The sequence below is a fragment of the Staurois parvus genome, unplaced genomic scaffold (assembly GCF_062004578.1).
Source record: "Staurois parvus isolate SC_StPar_1 unplaced genomic scaffold, SC_StPar_1.0 ptg000207l, whole genome shotgun sequence".
NCBI lineage: Eukaryota > Metazoa > Chordata > Amphibia > Anura > Ranidae > Staurois > Staurois parvus.
In genome coordinates, this window is record NW_028318003.1 from 1,035,080 (window position 1) to 1,056,956 (window position 21,877).

At 40.4% G+C, this 21,877-nt stretch overlaps 1 protein-coding gene across 1 annotated transcript in view; it reads left to right on the forward strand.

The window, feature by feature from the left end:
* Positions 1 to 21,877, forward strand: part of LIG1 (DNA ligase 1) — a 136,243-nt gene that overhangs the window by 106,182 nt on the left and 8,184 nt on the right. The window contains exons 20-27 of the mRNA XM_089678536.1: positions 1,858 to 1,968; positions 3,878 to 3,949; positions 4,229 to 4,373; positions 4,459 to 4,541; positions 8,451 to 8,603; positions 16,673 to 16,726; positions 16,881 to 17,024; positions 20,846 to 20,938. Of these exons, the coding sequence (XP_089534662.1) occupies positions 1,858 to 1,968; positions 3,878 to 3,949; positions 4,229 to 4,373; positions 4,459 to 4,541; positions 8,451 to 8,603; positions 16,673 to 16,726; positions 16,881 to 17,024; positions 20,846 to 20,938 (855 nt within the window). The remainder of the gene's footprint in view (positions 1 to 1,857; positions 1,969 to 3,877; positions 3,950 to 4,228; positions 4,374 to 4,458; positions 4,542 to 8,450; positions 8,604 to 16,672; positions 16,727 to 16,880; positions 17,025 to 20,845; positions 20,939 to 21,877) is intronic.

Genomic DNA, 21,877 nt, shown 5'->3' on the forward strand with positions numbered 1-21,877 from the left:
GAAGATAGCTGGAGCTGGCTGGCTCCTCTCCCTCAAGAATTGCCCCCAGGGAAAGCCGTATGCCCTGGGGGCACCGCTGCATCGTCTCCGAGTGGCTGCTCTATGTGTCCATAAAACACATAGAGCTGCGGCTAGGTCCCCCTAATGGCTGTTGGTTTTCTTTGCAGTGATGTAAATCTATAGAATGTATAAAAAACAAATGTATTTACAGTTGTGACCAAAATTATTCAACCCCCACTGAAATTGAGTGTTTTGGCCAGTTTGACATTGCTTTTGATCATTCAGTCATCTTGCTTACATTTACATTAAAGAGGCACTTGTAGGTCAGACAAATATAACATAACAGTTATAATGAAATAACCACAAATGTCTTTTCTGTGCTCACAGCATTATCAGTTTTATTCAACCCCCAAGTGACATTCAATCTTAGTACTTAGTACAGCATCCTTTTACAGTTATAACAGCTTTTAAACGTGAAGCATAGCTTGACACAAGTGTCTTGCAGCGATCTACGGGTATCTTCGCCCATTCTTCATGGGCAAAGGCCTCCAGTTCAGTCACATTCTTAGGCTTGCGCACTGCAACTGCTTTCTTTAAGTCCCACCAGAGGTTCTCAATCGGATTTAAGTCTGGTGACTGCGATGGCCACTCCAAAATGTTCCAGCCTTTCCTCTGCAACCATGCTCTAGTGGACTTGGAGGTATGCTTGGGATCATTGTCCTGTTGAAAGGTCCAACGTCTCCCAAGCCTCAGGTGTGTGACGGACTGCATCACGTTTCCATCCAATATCTCCTGGTACTGAAGAGAATTCATGGTACCTTGCACACGCTGAAGCTTCCCTGTACCTGCAGAAGCAAAACAGCCCCAAAGCATGATTGACCCTCCACCATGCTTCACAGTAGGCAAGGTGTTCTTTTCATCATAGGCCTTGTTCTTCCTCCTCCAAACATAGCGTTGATCCATGGGCCCAAACAGTTCTAATTTTGTTTCATCAGTCCACAGAACACTATCCCACAACTTTTGTGGTTTGTCCACATGGCTTTTGGCATACTGCAGTCGACTCTTCTTATTCTTTGGAGACAGCAAGGGGGTACGCCTGGGAGTTCTGGCACGGAGGCCTTCATTACGCAGTGTGCGTCTTATTGTCTGGGCTGAAACTTCTGTACCCACATCTGACAAATCTTTTCTCAGTTCCTCAGCAGTCACACGGGGACTTCTCTCCACTCTACGCTTCAGGTAGCGCACAGCAGTCGAAGTCAGCATCTTCTTTCTGCCACGACCAGGTAGCGTTTCAACAGTGCCCTTTGCCTTGAATTTGCGAATGATGCTTCCTAAGGTGTCTCTTGGTATGTTTAACATCTTTGCAATCTTCTTATAGCCATTGCCCTTCCTGTGAAGAGAAATCACCTCTTCTCTTGTCTTCCTGGACCATTCTCTTGCCTTCACCATGTTTGTAACCACACCAGTAAATGTCTAGAAGGAGCTGAGTATCACAGTCATTTTAAAGCTGCCTAATTGGTGCTTATTATGCTTGATTGCTGCTCGGTGACATCCACAGGTGTTTTCAATACCTGATGGAAAGCACCTGTATGAACCTCTGTTCTTCAGAGTGGTAGTCTTTAAGGGGTTGAATAATTGTGGCAATGAAGAAACCACATAAGAACCATTTACTACTGTATTACATAAACAATTGATGTCATTTTAGTTGCATTTGGGTAGTTACAACGTCCTTGTAGGATTTGATTCTGAATACAATTCCAAATGTACACTATAGTCCCTAAACCCCTTTACAGCATTGGGGGTTGAATAATTTTGGTCACAACTGTACTATAGATGTTTGTCATTTCATTGCTGCAGGTAAAGAAAGACAGCGTGAAGACTTGTATCATTGATTCAGAAGCTGTTGCATGGGATCCACAGAAAAAGCAGATCCAACCCTTCCAAATACTCACTACTAGAAAACGAAAGGTTTGTTTGACGTATATAATTTACACAAACAAATTACTCACTTGTATTGCAAATAGGGATGAATAGTTGCTAATAAAATAGCAGCAGTTAAGACTGAAAGTCCTTCACAAACCCAAGTAAAATGACAAGAAGATTCAGTAAGCACTTGCCAAATGTGTAAACATTACAAAGAAAGTTCAGTTCAATTGTTAGCATTTTTTTGAGACCGATAAAACTTTATTTTGGTGTTATTTATTCGCCACTGGGGTTTTTATTTTTTTTCTATATAAATGAAAAAGTCCAAAAGTTTTGAAAAGTGTTTTTCTTTTTTTTTATGCTGATTGCTTTTACACCCATAAAGGCTGTAAAAGCAATCATTTCTCTTTCTCTCTTTCTTGCAGCCATTGAGAAATACTGTGTGAGCTGTGATTGGTCACAGCTTGTCACATGGTACAAGGCTGTTGTGAATAGCCTTGTACCATGTGACCTCTGTGATCATTCACAGATTTCACAAGTAGTAAGCAATGATGTGAGGAAGTGACATCTTGTTTACTGCTATTCATGTGTTGCTCCAGGGCCTCCAAAAATGTAATAGGTAGTCAGGAAATTAGATGTGTAATTTATGCTCCCTGAAAGTCTAAAAGTGCTCTTTGGATTTTGGAACACTCTGTGCATCAAGACTGTGAAAAAGACTCATACATGTGGTATCCCCATACTCTGGAGGCATAACAGAATGCATTTGGGGTGTAAGTCTATGTATGCCTATGATGTCTGTTAGAAATAACTTTAAAATGGAAAATTTTTAAAAAAATCTTATTTAATTGCTTTATTTTTCAAAAAAATTGTGACAAAAATACAATTTAAAAAAACTCAATGCCTTTTACTAATTACCTTTGACTGCTTTCCAGAAGGGGTCATTTGGGGGTTGTTTGTACTGTCCTGGCATTTTAGGGCTTCAGGAAATGAGATAGGCAGTCAGTTCATCAGGACTGATCAATTTTCAAATATTTATACCATAGTTTGTAGACTCTAACTTCCACACAAACCAAATAATATACACTGATTTGGGTTATTTCTTACCAGAGAAATGTAGCATAATACATTTTATGAAGAAAGTTTTTTTTTTTTTTTGCAAAATTGTATTACACAAACTAAGAAAAAACATTTTTTTCAGAAACTTTCAGTATTTTTTTTTTCGTTTGTTTAGCGAAAAAATAAAAAACCCAATGAAATACCACCAACAGAAAGCTCTATCTGTCTAAAAATAAAATGATAAAAATGTATTTTCAGTTCAGGGTGGCATGACTGAGTAATTGTCATTCGAAGTGTGCCTACGCTGAAATCTGAAAATTGGCCTGGGAAGGAAGAGGATGAAAGTATCTGGTATTGAGCTGGTTAAGACAATAGAAACGTACCTGGAAATGTTTTATCTTTCAGTACAGTACAAGATATAGGTCCCCCCCATCTATGTCTTGCTCATTCCTTATTGCTTGCTAAAAAACTGGAGTCTCACAGAGTAGGCAGAGTTATATCGGCGTGTAATAGGGGCATCCTTTGCATTCTTTTTAGCTGTGTCCAATCACCTGAATGTAGCCTCTGTATAATCCTTGGTTTATGAATACGTCTTGTGTCCTGTACTGTATTTAAAGATTAGGAATTTACAGGTCAAGTAAAAATTCCTGTGTTTTTTTTTTGTTTTTGCCTTTTTACGTAGGGTTGCATCTTTCTGGCCCAGACCTTCCAACCATTTTTCTTGACATTCTGTTTCTGCATATTTTGTAGTTTAGATACGTTTGCTTTCCCACTGATTGATATATGCAATAACATCTAAAATAGCTGAGCTTTTATAATCTTATTTTAGTCCACTCTACAAACATGTTTTCATAGAAAAATAACATTTTTTGTTTTTTTTGTTTTGTTTTTTTTTTAGGATGTCGAAGCTTCAGAAATTAAAGTCCAAGTGTGCGTGTATGCTTTTGACATGTTGTATTTAAATGGGGAGGTAAGTTCTTGCTATTAAAATGACTTGTGGTGACATGGGAGGCAAACGACTGTGACTTTTCCCTTTGTCTCTTTCTCCGCCATTTCTTTCCCCATCTTTCTTTCAGCGTTATCTGTTTTTGTCTGAATTACTCTCCCCTAGACATGTCTCACCTCATGCCTACTTATATTTCTGGGTTACTGACTTGTGGTGAATGTGTGAAAATAGACTTAAGACTGAATACCATCTAGCCTTGTGGAAAAAAAAAAGAAAATTTTAATGTTTGCTATCTGCTTTTAGTCTTTAGTTAGAGAACCATTTTCTAGAAGACGCCAGCTACTAAGAGAATCTTTTCAGGAGGTGGAAGGGGAATTCATGTTTGCTACGTATATGGACACATCAAACACAGATGAAATTTCAGAGTTTCTTGATCAGTCAATTAAAGGTATTGCAGCAAGGCAAACATTTTAATATTTTGCATCCAAAAATAACTGCAAATGATGAATGCTTTTAATATTGTTTATTTTTAGATTCTTGTGAAGGTCTGATGGTAAAAACTCTAGACCAGAATGCCACATATGAAATAGCAAAGCGTTCTCACAATTGGTTAAAGGTAAATAATATAATTTTAAATCGCACCAAAATAATTTCTCAAACTTAAACTGGAACTGTGTGTAAAATCAAACATGACATATAGGATGCAGTCTGTCAGTAGCATTAAAGTGTATGTAAACCCTAATATTGAGCTTCTCTTATTTGCTCCCTTTTGCTCTGTCTTGCTATATTGGATACCCTGGTCACTACTTTACAGGGGGTTCCCAGAGCAGGCGGGAGTGATCTAACTGTGATCATAGCACTGCACATAATAATTGCATTATATTGCTAAAGTAATATAGCTTCATTTTAGTTTGTTTCCATTCATGATAACAGAGCTGTTACTACTATTATAGCTTTACCTTGAGTACACAAATTAAAAAATATTAGGATTTTTGGTTTACCTGTAAAATTCTATTGTTAGAGTATATCACAAGACGCAGAGGACTACATATTCATTATTACTTGAGTTATGCTGCCACCTTCAACTGGTTATAAAGTCTAAACAGTTTTACCTTAATGCATTCCTTACTGGAGAAAAGCCAAACTTCATCCCACCACATACTGTCAGGGATGAACTGCATGAGCTTTACATCAAGCCAAACAAGCCTTCTATGTACGATGGCACACCTTCCTGGAGGTGGACTTTCTTACCTTGATGAGGGTAGGTACTACAGAGTCAAAAACACCCGTTTGCTCAGGATATGGACTTGAAAAGCCATGCTATCCACACCAGCGACTGTAAAGCAGGATGGGCCGTCGGACCCCGTGACTGTAAATGTGGCCAATCTGAAAGAGCCCTGTGTTTATCTGCCAAAAAGTGTATATGTGTGCATACCATGTTTTTCTTGGTCCCCTAGGAAGATCACTTTCCTGGACCTGTAAAGCATCCTGCCATCAAGTTACCTGGTACAAACTACATTTGGATATAGCTGCCAACCGGAGCCAACCTCCAACACAACAGGCTGTCCTGCTTTTGTCCGCGGGGTCCAGACACAGTCCCTCTTTGCCTTTAGGCCATAGGTGGCCAAAACAGATAAAGCCCATCTCTGCCCCAGCAGGGGTGTTTAGAAGAGACCAAGAGTAGGAAACTAAAGACCAGGAAAGTAAATTTTCAGAGAGACATCTGTAGGCACACCCATCATCTTGGGAACCTAGCTAAAAACAGGCTTGGGTAAATTAGGACAGGTTATGCCTGAGGAATCGTGCCTTTTTTGTATTTATTGATCTAATTTTTTTTGTTGATGTCCATCTGAAGGTGGCAGAATAAGTAATCATGAATATGAAATCCTATGTGTCCTGTGATGTTTGATTAAGAAAACATTTTTCTTTATCTTCAATGGACACTGGCAAAAAAATCCCCCTCTGGATATAACTCCTCCCAGCTAGGTGAGGCTTCACTTTTTTGTTAGTGTCTTAGTTGATGGCCATGTTTGTGCAGCCTTTGCATGCAATCCGCTTGCTTCTCAACAGTTCCATCTGGGATTAGGAGACTCGCTATTCCAAATCCATTGCCTTATACCCAGAGGAATGGCACCTGGACCCGGCACCAGACAAGCAGGGATGGCCTGTAATGTTGCCGGTCCACACTGGACTCTGCGTGATGGAAGCAATTTTATATCGCCTTGCGAACCAGCAGGTGCTATACAGGTCCACGGCAGTGATCCCTAGCTGGGAAAATTAAGTCCCTTGGCATGGCCCACTGTGATGTGTAAAGATTAAAGTCCCCCTAAGGGAGTCCTGCAACCAAGAATGGTGAGTGCCCTGGTGGTTGGCATTTCTAGTTCTGTCTCCCTCCACCTGAGCCTCCCCCTGCCCAAGTGATGGGCCAAGGGCTATTCTGTAGGCTTCCCATTTTAGTTAAGCTTCTTTTTTACATGTTTCCTGTTTTTAGCACAGCAAAACTGCTACTTGAGTGCTATGTAGTATGTAGGGGACAGAACGTGTCCTTAGGCTTTCAGTGGACCCCTTAAAAAATTCTATTCAGCAGCTTTTTATTCTTGGTCTCTTGTCACCTGCGCGGTGTGGGTTAGCGGAGTTACCCTGTAAGAAGCATGTTGAACATTTGCCTTTTCAATTGAAGTGTTTGGTCCTTCTCTGGATGATTGCATCCATAAGGTGACCGTGAGTATGAGTGCCCTGTTGACTCTTAAGAAGACGTTTAAGGCTGCTGTGTAAAAGCATGCCATGCCTTCCACTTCCAAAAAGTAACCCTATCACAAACTTCAAGCCTTGGGCTTAAAGCAAAAGCCCCGTTCCCAGTTTCATAAAAAACCCTGGACTCCTAAACCCAGCTGAGAGAATTCTTCCTTCAAGACAAATGCCTTGGTCTGAGAATTCAGGTGGAGTTACTCCGAGCTATGACAAATCCCTCTATTTGACTTTGCATGAGAGTTCTGGGAAAGATAGTAGCTTCCTTTGATGCAGTTCCTTTTGCCCAGTTTAATTTCAGGCCCCTCCAATGGAATGTTTGTTGACATGGGACAGGAGGGCACAGTCTTTGTACTCCCTAATGCAGTTACACCCCAGAAGAATGCTGTTCCTGGATGGGTGGATCCGTTCAAAGATGCTGTAGATGGGAAGTCATTTTTCTCTGTTCTGGAGGGTCTTGACAATGCACACCATCTTGTTGGGCTAGGGTGGAGTTCTGGACAATCTCATGGTCCAGGGATCTTGGTCACTGCAGGAAAGACCATTGCTCATCAACATCCTGTAATTTAGGGAAATTCACCCTGGCCTGCTGCATTGTTGGGTATAGCTGAGGGGCCTCCCTGTAAAGGTTCAGTTGGACAGTGCCACAGTGGTGGCATACATAAATCATCAGAAAGGTAAAAGAGGTCAAACTGCTCAGAAGGAAGTGTATTGCGCTCTGTCTTTGGTGGTGCTTCAAGTTCCCGCACTGTCAGCCTTCCCCATTTCAGATGTGGAAAATTGTCAGATGGATTTTCTTATATGTCAGCAACTGTCTTCAGGGGAGTGGGGTTTCCACCCAGAGGTATTCAAGGAGCTTTGTCAAAGGTGGGGAAACCTGGATGTGGATCTTCTGCTTCCAGGTTCAATACAAAACTGGACAGATTTGTTTTAGGGACTAGTGATCCTCTCTCATTTGCAGTGATTAGTCTTGTGACACCGTGGGATTAGTTCTCCCTAATTTATTCCTTTGTGCTTTATGATTTACTACATAAACTGAAGCTTTGCCTAGTTGGGAGGGGTTTTCCCTTCTTTTTGCCAGTGTCCATTCACCTGAGGATGGTAGCATAATCCTATTGTAATGAATGTGAGGATACCCTTTGTCCTGGGATGTGTTCCAAGGACAAGAAAGAATTTTATAGGTCAACCAAAAATCCCATTTTCAGAAGTGCCTGTATGTCTTTTTCCTGAAGGTATAGAGCAGATGAACAGTATAAGTATTAGGCGTCATGCACACTGGACATTTAGCATGAGGCTCTGGTGCTTAGGTGCTTGCAGAGGTAAAGGTGCACCATCCGGCCATGCTGCCAGCAGCCTGCCAAATTCTAGGAGAGGGTAATAGTTGCTGTTGCTGGACAGTGCTGAACGGTGCACCTAGCGGTATTTGTGTTTAGGGCAGTATGCACCCAGGGACGAATGCTTAGCATGAAGACAGCTTGTGGTCCAAGCATTCATCCCTGGGTGCGCCATCAAGCCCCAGGAGCTGTGAGTCTCTCATGGAGATTGAGGGGCTTCTGGTTCTGGTAGCAGGGTTAGATGGTGCACTTGTCCCTTTGGCCCACACCTAAACCTCCTGAACCCTTACGCTTCAGGAATAATGTCCCAGTGTGCATGCGGCCTTATGAAGAGTCCTTATGAAGCAGCAGATATTTCTTCTTATACCAAGTATGGTTCTTTTCTACTCTCATTCTACTGTATTTAAAGGCTTCTGTTAACGGTCAACTTATTTCCTTTCCAGCTAAAGAAAGATTATTTGGATGGTGTAGGAGACACTTTGGATCTGGTTGTTATTGGTGCTTATTTGGGAAAAGGAAAGCGAACTGGAAAATATGGAGGCTTTTTACTAGCATCATATGATGAAGAGAGTGAAGAATATCAAACCATTTGCAAGGTTTGTCTATATTTTTGTAAAATATACCTTCCTATATGTCAGTCTTGTAAAATTCGGTTTTAGCTGTGTAAGCTTCGGTAATGCAAGTTTAATCCTATAACTGAACTTTGCCACCTCAGCTGTTTGTGGTGGAACAACAAGAGTATGCCCTGAGATTGAGGTGGTTTCAGCTCCTTTTGCAGCTCAGTTCTAAACTGAAAGTCCGCTCTGTTGATTTTTCTTTCCTTAATCAAAAGTTACTGCTCTGCTAATTTTACAGTGTAAACCCAATTACTAAAATCCCATATAAGCATTAATGTGTTAATATAGTTTAAAAAGTTATTCTCAATATTTAATTCCGCATTTTTCACTAAAATAACAAGATTGACCTGTCATTTCCCGGCTATAGAGGGACAAGAAGATGTGCTATCACACATTGAAAAGGCATGTTCTGCTGTTATCCCCATCAGGAAACCTGTATTGAGAAATGAAAATCTGTAGTTGTTGGGATTGTATGTAGACAGAAGTAGCTGAAGGAGGATGTAGAAAACCAACAGTGCTGAGAATGCAACAAAAGATGAAAAAATAACTTTAAACTAAGTGCTATAGCAATTTAAATACCATTTGGTTAGTGTTTAGCACTTTATAAACTCTGTCAAATCAATTTCACGTGAAGCGAAACTCCAGCTTTGTTACACACTCGCTGCATGCGACCTGTTTGGCGAAGGCTGAATTCACAGCCACCATGTCTGACCTATCCTGGAAGCTGTTGCCACCTCTGAAATCAAAGGGGATTATTAACTGCAAGCACTCTCTGTCTCGCCTCCCCCGAATATAATTTAGCCAAAAAGTAGAATTGCCTGATGCACCTGCTGCCATATATACCAAAGGGAATGCATTTTTTTCCACCAGCGGCACCTCTAGATTTCTCTCCTCCAATATTTAAAGTGGTATTAAACCCAAAAGCAAACATTTGTTATACTGCAGCTTACCAATTCTTAGATGGGATGGCTGCATTAGTTTGCTTTTTTAGGTTTTCTTTACATTTGTTTTTAACTTGTTGATCCTGTAAGTATGTCTGTTGTTTTTGAAAGAACAAGCTGTCCTGCAGATGTAGCAGTTAGAAATTTGAGACAAATTATTTACCACTGAGGGTCTCTTACAATGGTCAGTTTTTATTTATTTAGGGGAACAGAAAATCCCAAAAGGAACAAAACTGTGGCTGTAATTGCATAAAAAGTGTTAGCTGGAGTTTAGCTTCAATTTGCTAGTGTATCTAAATCTGCTAGTGCATCTAACACTCTCCCCCCCCTCATTCTGACAATGTTGCTTTCCAAAGGTGCCCCTGTGCTCCTTCATCCAAAGTGGGGGCACTATTGGCCAGATCAGGTGAAAAATATCTGTCCTGGCATTTTTAGGGCCTCACAAAAGCAACAAACAGGTCAGTACATCAGGATTAATCAATTTTCAAACATATATACAATCATTTGTAGATGCTATAACTTATATGCAATACAATTAATATATACTTATTGGGATTTGTCCTAAATTTATGAAGACATTTGATTTTATTGGATCTTTTTTTTAACAGAAAGTAGAAATTGTTTATTTTTTTAATTTTCAGTCTTTCTATTTATATCGCAAAAAATAAAAAAAACCCAGTGGTGATCAAATACCACCAAAAGAAAGCTCTGTTTGTATGAAAAAGTAAAGTAGCACAGTGCTGAATAGCAAAAAAAAAATGCTCTGAAGGGGGTAAAACCTTCTGGGGATCAAGTGGTTAAGGAAGTTAACTTTCTTAACTTCTTGCCATATGCTGATTACTGTGGTTTCATTGACCAAGCCAGTGTGTAGTATGATGGTGAATATATATTTCTAGCACTGCACAAGCCCCACATACTCAACAATGTTTTAGGAAGAGGACCTTCTGTAGAAAGCCCTTTCCATCTGAAACCACTTAATATGCTTGTGATGGCACGTACCTGGATTGGATGGGTTGCACACCCCTGTACACTCTCTTCTTTCCTCTCTCTACTTTTTCACCTATTTTTGTCCAGTCCCTTGATGCTCAGGGATGACAATACAAGATGCATATGTGGGATGGGGAGCAGGGATTCTAGGCAATAACTTTTGGTATTGTGGCGAACTCCTAATTGGGCTGTCAGAAGTTGGAATACACCTTACCTATGATCCGAAATTGACCTTGATTACAGCAAGGTCAGTTGGTTCAGTGTAAATGCGCAATTGAGTAATTCCATCTATTATGACAACATTTAGGCCGGTGGAATGATAGGTCCGTGTTCATGTCTGAATACCCTGGATACCTTGGTTTTCAACTTACTATATTGTTATCTTGGAATGATATAACTGCCTCTCTTTCCTCTTTATTCTACCCTGTTGTAAGAAGAAAATATATGATGTCCTATGTAATCACATAATAAGTTACTGTAAAAGAAAGTCCTTTCCCGTTCTGAATCAGGCAAGTTGGGTCTTGTACAATGACTGGCCAAACCCAGAGAGGTTATGTCCTCTTCTTGGTAATTTCAAATTCTTGTATCCTGTGGATGATCCTGTTTGATTTCCAGCTCTATTTTCTCCTATTGGTACAATCAGTGTTTCTCTCCTTTTCCTACTTATGAAAGGATTTCAGGGGTCACCAACCATTACTTAGGAACTCCTGCCTTTAAAGGTTCAATTACCTCTTTGAACAAGATGCATCAGTATGATTATCTTGGTAGTCAGGCTTTAACTAAGTGCCCCCTGGCCCAGCCGTTTATCTAATCTATAGCTAACCTCATGATACTCCTGTTCATCTTCATTAAATTCTCTGATGCCAGAGGATGTTTTTACTTTCTTGTCCATTTTTTCCTGTTGACATGAATGACTACTGCCATTCACTATATCTTTGGGGTCCCTGATTGTCATCAATGTTCTCAACCCCTGGATTAGCTAGTAGGATCCCTCTGATTTTGTGGTTATAGGCCTCCAAATGTCAAAATTTAGTCATCCAAAATCTGACAGCTGCTGTTTTTGCATATTCCCCAAAGGTTGTGCCTACATATGGTGGACAGTATTACCATCTTTTCAGGCAACTTCTCCAGCATGACGATCTTGTCTGTCTAATTCATATTAATTATCCCTTCCTCTAGGCATGCTCCATTGTCCTTTTATGAGATTGTTCTTTCTCTTCGGCAAACGGCCCCTAATCCCCTCTACATTAAGTTACTTAAACATCCTGGAATCCCATTCAGCCATGATATGACCTCCCTGGCTTAACCCATCCCTTCCATGGCTGCAGTTTGCCAGTTACTTCTGAATAGGGTAATATTCTGTCTTGACCTCCATATGGGGTACGCTATTGCCAAATTGTATCAAAAATTGGTTTAAATCTGAATTTTCCCATGTTTTGTTGGGCGGTTCCCCTTCCATGCCACCTATGGCTCACAAGCAGTTTTTGCACTTTCCCTCCCATGCTCAGCCATCCTCATAAGCCTAAGGGTGCATGACTGTCAGGGCAGGCAGTTGACTAATTTCCTTAGCACCAGGTGGATTCTAGCTTTACATTGGATGCCTCCTTTTAACATCCCTGTTTGGACACAAGATGTTTCTAATGCTTGACAATCTTTAGGAAAACAGCTTTGCCTAGTGAGGTTAAAAATCTCTTATCTTATCTCTTGACACCTTGCACTTGTGCAATATTCTACTTCATATTATTCTTCCTTGTCACTTAATGATACACCTACAGGTCCTTGTGGCCATCAAGACCTATCACTCTAAATAGAGGGGTTCACATCTGGGGGAACCTCATAAGATCCAATCCGCTTCTATTTCTGTCCAAGAGCTTTGGCCTTCTTTAGACCCCTTTTCCACTTGGGGAAAAGGTAGCCTGGAGACCAGAATTCTTCTTACCTTCATGATGATTCTGGTTTTTCTCTTAAAACCACCTTCATTTTCTTGACATGTCCTGCTGACCAGCACAACATTTCACCAGTAATCCCCTTAACAGTTGGGATAAAGTTTAAAATCTATGGCCTTGCCGAGTCTTTAGGTGAACCTGCTTCTCACTTTTTTTTATTTTCTTAACAGAGTATCCCCATTGGGACTGCTCCTCCTACCCACCTGTGTGATGATTTGTATTCCCTTGTTTTTCTTCTTCTAGTGGCTTCTACCCTCTGGGAATGAGTCCAACCCTCCCCCTCCCTAGTGTATGCTCTGTTAAAATCAGGTTCTCGGGCCTCTACAACATCTAGGGTTCTGCAGTCCTCCTTTGAGCGGAGTCACCACCTAAGTTCTATCTTTTGCATTTATCTTTATCTTTGGTTGCTAAACAGCTGTTTGGTCTCTACTTTTGCTCATGCAGCAAGGTGTTTCTGTTAACAGATTGTTTTGGGGCCCACTGTTCTTCCTGTTTTCCTCCTGTGGGCCTATTGCTACTGCTTAACTGACTTGTTGCCTTCCCCTTCTGTATGCTTGGGGACATGTCTTGTACTAATAAGCTAAGATATCTATATATACAGGACACGGGTCCCTCCCCTCACTTCTCTGTGATTTCTCTATTGCTTGATAACGAAACTGAAGTCTTGTGGAGTGGGCTGAGTTATATGGGGACATTAAGGAGCAGTCCCAGCAAAGCTTTTCTGAGTGTCCAATCACCAGATGGTAGTGGCATATAACCCATGGTCTATTCCTCTACTGTATTCAAAGATACATATTTTACATGTACATCAAAATTCCTCTTTATACTTTTGAGAAATAAACATATATTATAAAAATAAAACCAAATATACTGTACATACCATGTAGCTGGAATCTGCAATGGTTTACATGTTTCTTAATACATTGCTCAGTCAAACTGCATGATATGTGTAAATCCAAGGCTTGCTTAGCATTGATTAAGCTGGCCAGAATTCACTCCCTCCTGATATCTTTTGACTGAAAAAACAAAGGAGCTGGGTTAAAAAAAAATTCTTGGTTCATCAGATGTAGCCACTGTTCGGGTGTTTTGGCAGCGTGCGGGGCTGGCTGTCAATATAGAATAAGCACAATGGGAGTGTCGTCCATCCAGACTGTATAACATGGATGAAGGACTCGGGTGTTTTTTTTTCCTTCAGCTTGCAGACAAAAAATTTTAAATGTATTACCAGCTTTACACTTTTTAAAACCACAAATTTGGGAATGTAGCGGATAAGGAGTTTTAACGTTTGTGTAAAGCCAGATATATATATATAATTTTTTTTCTTTAGTTTTGAATAGAGTAGAGAGTGTATTAAAGTTATTTAAAGATAAATTTCTGTTTAAACGTTCTTAAAAAAAAAAATTGGGACTGATACTTTCTAATATTAAATGGCTTCTGTGTAATGAACTTGAGACTAATCACTTAACATGATCTATGCCACATTTTAAAAATAAATCTGCCGGCCAGTATAACTGTATATATCTAATAACATAGGCGTTTCAAATGTTCAAAGATGTGCTTATTTTATCAAATGTCTTGAAGGAAGCCATGGCTGCAATCCAGTACTGGAAGCTGCCATTACACATCAAGAAGCAGTGATATTTCCTGAGCTGTATTATTCATAGTGACCTTTCTACCCTGGAAATATTACTGTATCCAGAGGTCAGTTAAGGGCAACAGTGTTCAATGGGATCCTCTTTTGTTTTGTGGAAAAATCCCACTCATTACAAAGGAGAAGCCAACTCTTATGTATTTTAAGGATAGATGACCTTTCCATGGGAATTTACTTGATTTATTTTCATGCATGCACAAAAGAAGTAAAGTAACATCTGGGAAATTTTGGAACAGTGGCTGTGTAGTGCCCCATGGGCTGTACTGCCTAGATTTGCCAGAAGCATGGAAAAATTAGTATAAAATATTGGAGTGGTGCTGGTGGATTGCAGAGGTAACCTAAAGGATATCTACATATATGAAGTATCCTTTAAAATGATTCTGTGAGGAATAAAAAATAAAAACTTGCCATAGTAGGTTTACTATGCTGATTTTTCTTTTACTATCTAGTGTTTATCTGGGAACACTGTGTAGGATGTACATTCTGCCTTCTTTTGCTGTGTGCCCATTCTAGATCAGTGACTCATTAGGTAGTGGAGCTGCGATCATAAATATAGCTTGAGAGCCGGAATATTTTTTTGCAACCATCATAAGTATTGGAATTTTGACTTGGTTTCAGCACCTTACTGTCCTTGTACAATTCAGACTGAGAATGGAAAAAGCAGCACAAGTAGTAGTAGTATTGCACTGTTTGTGGGCTAATAAGGGGGATGCTGATCAGAGAAGAGAACAGTGACAAAGAGATGAGCTTATCAGTCAGCTTTTCCAGTCACTGTACAGTTACACATTGGGGGGGGGGGGGGGGGGTGTAAATACCTTTTAAGGGTTACTTAGGTGCAATAAAGAAACCCTGGATATCCCTCCTTGCCAGAAAGGGCGGTGCTACACTATATTGCCAAAAGTATTGGGACACCCCTCCAGATCATTGGATTCAGGTGTTCCAATCACCTCCATGGATAAAATCAGCACCTAGGCATGCAGACTGCTTCTGTAAACATTTGTGAAATATTGGGTTGCTCTCTTAGTGAGTTCAAGCGTGGTACCATGATAGGTTGCCACCTTTGCAATAAGTCCATCCATGAAATTTCCTTGCTACTAAATATTCCATTTAGTGGTAGTATAACAAAGTGGAAGCAGCTGGGGACAACAGCAACAGAAAGAACGTAAAATAACAGAGTGGGGTAAGCTCATGCTGAAGCGCACAGTGTGCAGAAGTTGCCAACTGTCTGCAGAGCCAATAGCTAAAGACCTCCAAACTTTGTGTGGCCTTCAGATTAGCACAACAATAGTGTGCAGAGAGCTTCATTGAATGGTTTTCCATGGCCGAGCAGCTGCATCCAAGCCTTACATCACCAAGTGCAATGCAAAGCGTCAGATGCAGTAGCGTAAAGCAAGCTACCGCTGGACTCTAGAGCAGTGGAGATGTGTTCTCTGCAGTGACAAATCATGTTTCTCTGTCTGGCAATCCAGTGGATGTGTGTGGGTTTGGCGGTTGCCAGGAGAGCGGTAGATGCCTGACTGCATTGTGCCAAGTGTTAAGTTTTTTGGAGGGGGGGGGGGGGGTTATGGTGTGGGGTTGTTTTTCAGGGGTTGGGCTTGGCCCCTTAGTTCCAATGAAGGGAACCCTTAAGGCATCAGCATACTAAGACATTTTAGACAATTTCACACTCCCAACTTTGTGGGAACAGTTTGGGGATGGCCCCTTCCTGTTCCAATTTGACTGCGCACCAGTGCACAAAGCAAGGTCCAGAAAGACATGGATTAGCGAGTTTGGGGTGGAGGTACTTGACTGAGTCCTGACTTCAACCCGATGGAACACCTTTGGGATGAATTAGACCAGAGAGTGCAAGCCGGGCCTTCTCGTCTGACATCAGTGCCTGACCTCACAAATGCGCTTCTGGAAGAATGGTCAAACATTCCCATAGACCAGGGGTAGGCAACCTGCGGCTCTCTAGCTATTGTGGAACTACATTTCCCATTAAACATTGCAAAATTTACAGTTACAGCTAAGACTGACTTGCAGAGGCATGATGGAACATGTAGTTCTGCAACAGCTGGAGAGCCGCAGGTTGCCTACCCCTGCCATAGACACGCTCCTAAACCTTGTGAACAGCCTTCCCAGAAGAGTTGAAGCTGTTATAGCTGCAAAGAGTGGGCCAATCTAATATTGAACCCTACAGACTAAGACTGGGATGCCATTAAATTTCATGTGTGTGTAAAAGCAGGCATCCTAATACTTTTGGTAATATAGTGTATGTCATTTAGAGCTTTGTAAATTTTAGGGCCGAATAGACAGAAATGCAAATCCATTGGTAACTAAAATGGCCTGTTTTCATGTATTTACTTTTACATTTGCCTGGACTTCAGTTTTAAAATAAAGTTTAAAGTAGTGTTGTCTTGATTTGGCCTAAGTTTACTTATGTATTTACTTACATGAGCTTTACTTTCTACATATGCAGACATTTATAATTGAGCTTTCTATTGTGCCATAATTAATGTACTTATGTTTGTTGTTTTGTTTTAGATTGGAACAGGGTTTACAGATGAGGATTTAGAAAACCACTACAATTTCCTAAAGGTAATCCAATATGTAAAACAATGAGATGCTTTTCTAGACTTCACTGAATAGAAGCAAGCAAGTACAGTTAAGATGTAACAACTTTGAATTGTTAAGCGTTTTCAGAGATCATTTATGTATCTTAACACTATTCCTCCATAAATCTTCATTGTAGGACTATGTCATTGACGGACCACGCAGCTACTACCGCTGGGACAGTGCAGCACAGCCAGATCACTGGTTTGAACCTATGCAAGTTTGGGAAGTGAAGTGTGCAGATCTTTCAATTTCTCCAGTTCATAAAGCTGCAGTGGGATTGGTATGTATTTTGTTTAGTTTGCATAAAACAGGGAAGAATTCTATATCTACCAGGGATCACTAAATAGTGTTTCAGGCCCAGACTGAGGGACAGTCTAATCAGGACTGTTGCAGCTGCACCATTTAGCAGCCTGGGTGTCCTTTCCCGGGTCTCCCTACTGCTGCTATTGACTCCATGATAGGGCAGAGGAGAGGATTGGAGGTGCCAATCTTTTTCAGGTAACACATGGGTGATTGGTTAATAGGACGTGGAGCTGAGGACATTGATGTAAGGGGGTTGGTGGAGTGGGGCCTGTGAAGAGTCATCACACAAACATGAGATTTGGAACTCCGCTGGAATAAAAGTCTTTTGACCAGACCTCTGTGACATGTGACCCTTGATATATGTGAAAGGCATGTCACTGGAGAATATGGCATGCCATCCTGTACATCGTACCCAAATGCAGGTCTACATTTGCTGAGTTGCAGCCATTCAACCCTATGGTACATAAAAATGCACATGAAGTTCAGGCCAGCTCTGCATCATCCTTTGGCAGACTCAGAAATGCATCTCCATATAGCTTTGGTCATCCTTATTGCTTTGCGGCTCTGAACTTGCTGCTTTAGCTGAACAGCAACCACCTATTGTGAGGATTAACCTCCCTGGCTGTATGATTATTTCAGATTTTTAGTGCTGAAAGCGGTACCATTATTTTGCATGGAAATTTGGCGTTTTATATTGTAGGCCTGTAATTCTTAGGAATAACTCACTGAAATCTGTCCGAACAAGAGTCTAGTAAACATCCCGGGTATGATAAAATTTGAAACACGAAATCATAAATTATAATTTAATAAATAATCATAAAAAATAATATAATAATAATAAATTGAATTCAATAATATAATCAAACCAAACACACTGAAATTTGAAATATAGCGCCAAGTTCGCACATCACTGAGCAAAGTCACAAAATCGTTTTCAGTGTCTGATGACGAATTTCCCCACAAATCATTATCACTCAGTTCTGCAAGTGGTTCTAATTTACTATCGCTGTTCTCTAGCTGGTCTGCTTTTGACCTAAAGGGACGCTTTTTGGACGCCATGGACATTTCTCAGTTTCCAGGTAGAAAGAACAGTTAAAATGCAGGCAGGGCACAGGACGAAGCACTAGGGACAAAATGTATGTGAAATGGTTTGGTACAGTAATGTTTTACTATGTGATTTTAGTGATTTTTGTGACTGTCACTTTTTGTAATTTTCAAATTTCCCGCCGTTCCGTCCCCTGTACGTCCCGATGCTCGCAGAGGACGGAACCCAGATGACAGATGCCGGCATCCGCCGGATTACGTTGCCGGGGACACTGCAGCAGGGACATCGCGGGAGCGCAGGACAAGGTAAGTGACCGAGGGATCGCGGAGCAGCGCTGCATGGTAAGCCCGAGTGTAGCTCGGGGTTACCGCTTGTGGTACTGAAACTTTACCCCGAGCTACACTCGAGAATACCACCAGGGAGGTTAAGGATCCTTTCACATGGGTGTTCCTGTTTTTTCATCAGTTCAGTCATGTTTTCTCAAAGAAAAAACGGATCAATTAACATCCGTTTTTTTCATCAGTTTACATTAGTGTTTTCATTCAATTTCATCCGTTTTGTCTGATTACATCCATTCCGTTTTTTTTTCCCGGAAGAAAAAGAGGGTTTTCTTTCTTTCAAAAAACAGATGTTAATGGATACGGGCATTAACGGATCTAAACGGATGATCATCTGTTTACATCTGCTAGTCCATAGAAATACACGGACATCCATTTTTCATCCTTAAATGGACAGGTAAAAAACGGACATACGGAATGCCCATGTGAAAGAGGCCTAAGGTTATATTCACACAGTCAAATAGCATTGGCCAGGTGTGGCCCCTGACAGTTGAAAAACGCTGCCTACGCACACAGGGGTTGATTTATTAAAGGCAAATAGACTGTTTGTTTTACAAGGGAAGTGTACTATGCAATGGGGATTTTCCCCAGAGCTTAGTGAAAGGGTCTGGGGAAAATTGGTGTTTATGAAGTGTTGACCACGTGGACGTTAAAACCACTTAGGATACTACCTTTGATCAGTGTGTTAGCAGGATACTGCAAAGGATTTTAGCCTGATTTTTGGTTTAGTTTGGGGCCAGATGGCTTGTTCCCATATTGCTCTCCTCTTCTATTCAGTGCTTTGGGATATCCCTATTTGTAATAAATATAAAGGCACCCTGCGTCCTGTAATGTACGAGAATGAAAATGGGATTTTGGTTAACTTATAAAATCTTTTTATTGGATTACATCACAGGACACAGAGATCCCACCCCTCTTTCTTTATGGTTCATGGCTTTTTTGCCAGTGTCCAATCACCTGAAGGTGGCAGCATAACTCTTTTCATAATGAATAGAAAGACTTTGTGTCCCGTGGTGTACTCCCAAAAAATGATTTTACATGTCAACCAAAAATTGCATTATCTGCATTACCAGTAATGAAATAATATTGGATTGTTAACATCAGTGCTACTATGTATCTGTACTCACAAGGACTTGCCCAGAAGGTCTTGTAAAATATGCAATCGTTTGTAATCTGTCCATTTGATTTAATCACTCTATTTTGTACAGACTTATGAGGAGAGATCTTAGGTCAGCCGGAGACGCACCTAGCAGTATCTTTACAGTCATTGTTAATATAGTGTTAAATCTGAGTATGACGTGTGGAAAGCATTCCGAAAACCTGTTAAATAAAGTTTTGTTTTAATGTTTTGTATTTTTTGAACATATATTCATGGAATGCAAGTAGGATATTCTATACTATGGCATTGTTACTATGCAGTACATGCACCTCTTATTTACCTCGTTATTCTCCTTTTGTACCACCTGATAAAAAAAAGTGCACTACAGAACTGTCTATATTCGTAAAACATGAATAAACATGTTTTGGTCTGGTCAGAATAAATTTTGTGTCTTCTGCTTCTATGAACATGGAGGCCTGGAATACCATTGCTGCTGAGCGACGTGTTGACAGCAGCTTATAGTACAGCTGCAGGGGCCATCCAGTCAGATGACATTAGGAGACAGATTTAACTATTTCTTGCTCGCTGTAAGTAGAATTACCTATTAGTAAAGGTGAAAACAAATTCATAAAAGGATGTGAATGAACAATTGAAAATTCTGCCCGACAAGCAGTTTGATTGCTCTGGTTGGCTCTAACAAAGATACCAGCATGGTGCACCAGCTATCATCATAGTGAGAGAGCACTATTAAAAACAAAGGGAATTGTAAAAGCATTGTTCACAGCACATATTGATGACACTAGCTTCTGCCATGATGATCATTAGCATTGGAATTCTGGCTACTGGATCTCCATCCCTAGAATATGGCAATATTGTATACCATATACATGGGTTGTATATAGTTCCATGTTCCAGTCTTGGTAATCGTACAGATAAGATGGGGTGCAACCATTGCAGTAATTGATTCCTTAGAAGAGGTGGCACTGGTTACCTCTACTGTATTCCAGCTACAGCTACTGCCTTTGTATCCCGACTCGATTTTTTTTTTTCGTAAGTCAGAGGACGTACTTGGTGCGGAACGTTGTGAAGAATTAACTTCTGATCTAGAACCATGGAGATTAGGTTTGTAGCTCAGTCCTGCTGCTGCTGTCTACAGTATTACTAACCTGAATTTTGTATTCAATATATTCCCTTGGAGTTGATTGCTTCCATGTGTATTTGCATTGTGTTAATCTGTAAGGCAGATTCTGAATTTAGTTTGTCATTTTAAAAAATTATTAGTGGGTAGAGTAATTTTATTTTTTTTTCTGCTTTAGGTGGAAGATGAAAAGGGAATTTCACTACGTTTCCCACGTTTCCTTAGAATTCGAGATGATAAGAAACCAGAAGAAGCAACAAACAGTTATCAGGTACTGTAAAATATCTGTGTATGTGATCTTTCTTGCCTCTATACTGTTCCATAGTTACTCTCACTCCTGCTGGGTCTCAGAGACTGGAATCTTTATATCAGCATCACAGATTGTAACTATGTAAAAACAGAGTTTTCGTTTATGCAGTTGAATACATGGTCAAAGTTCATATATGTGAACGGTTTTACCTGTCATAAACACTATTTCGTGTTCGCTGCTCTGCAGCTTATTGTGTCACAGCTTCACATATAACCTATTTGATGCATTGTTAATGAGCAACGCCATGCAGGTGAAGTTCTGTCCCTTCAGTGTACTTCCCCAACTGCCCATTGCCTAAATACCCTATTCAGCTCCAATAATGTAATACAGGTCGGATTGACCGTTCTGTTCCGTGCAATTGGAGGATTGTCTCCATGTAAACCTTCCCACGTCCATTCTTCCATTTTTCTGATGTTTAGAGTATTATGGGAGGCTAGCACAGGTACATTTCAGACACAGCAGGATTTAAAATAAATACACAATAATTTTGACTGATTTCATAGATGAAGAGCAATTTGTATTTTATTAAAAGGGAAACAGTACAACTGTCACATCTAAAGACTGATAAGCCTCAATAATACATTTTTGTATTTGGCTTAGATACACTTTTTAGTTCGTGCCAAATAACTTAAACCTAACGTGATTTTTTTTTTTAGAAGTAAACAGGCTAAAAGTACAGTATGCTTTCTGGTGCAAGTAGTGATAGTAAAACAAATGGTAAGCTAATGCACACCCAAATCACAACATCAGTGTGTAAGCGGGTAATTACATGAATACAGCTGCTGGAACCATATATTGTAGTGGTCTCCAAACTACAGACATGAATTATCTCACTGACACCAACAATGGGGCATAATTCCTGCTACTGACAACAATGGGCATGATTCCTCCCACTGACAC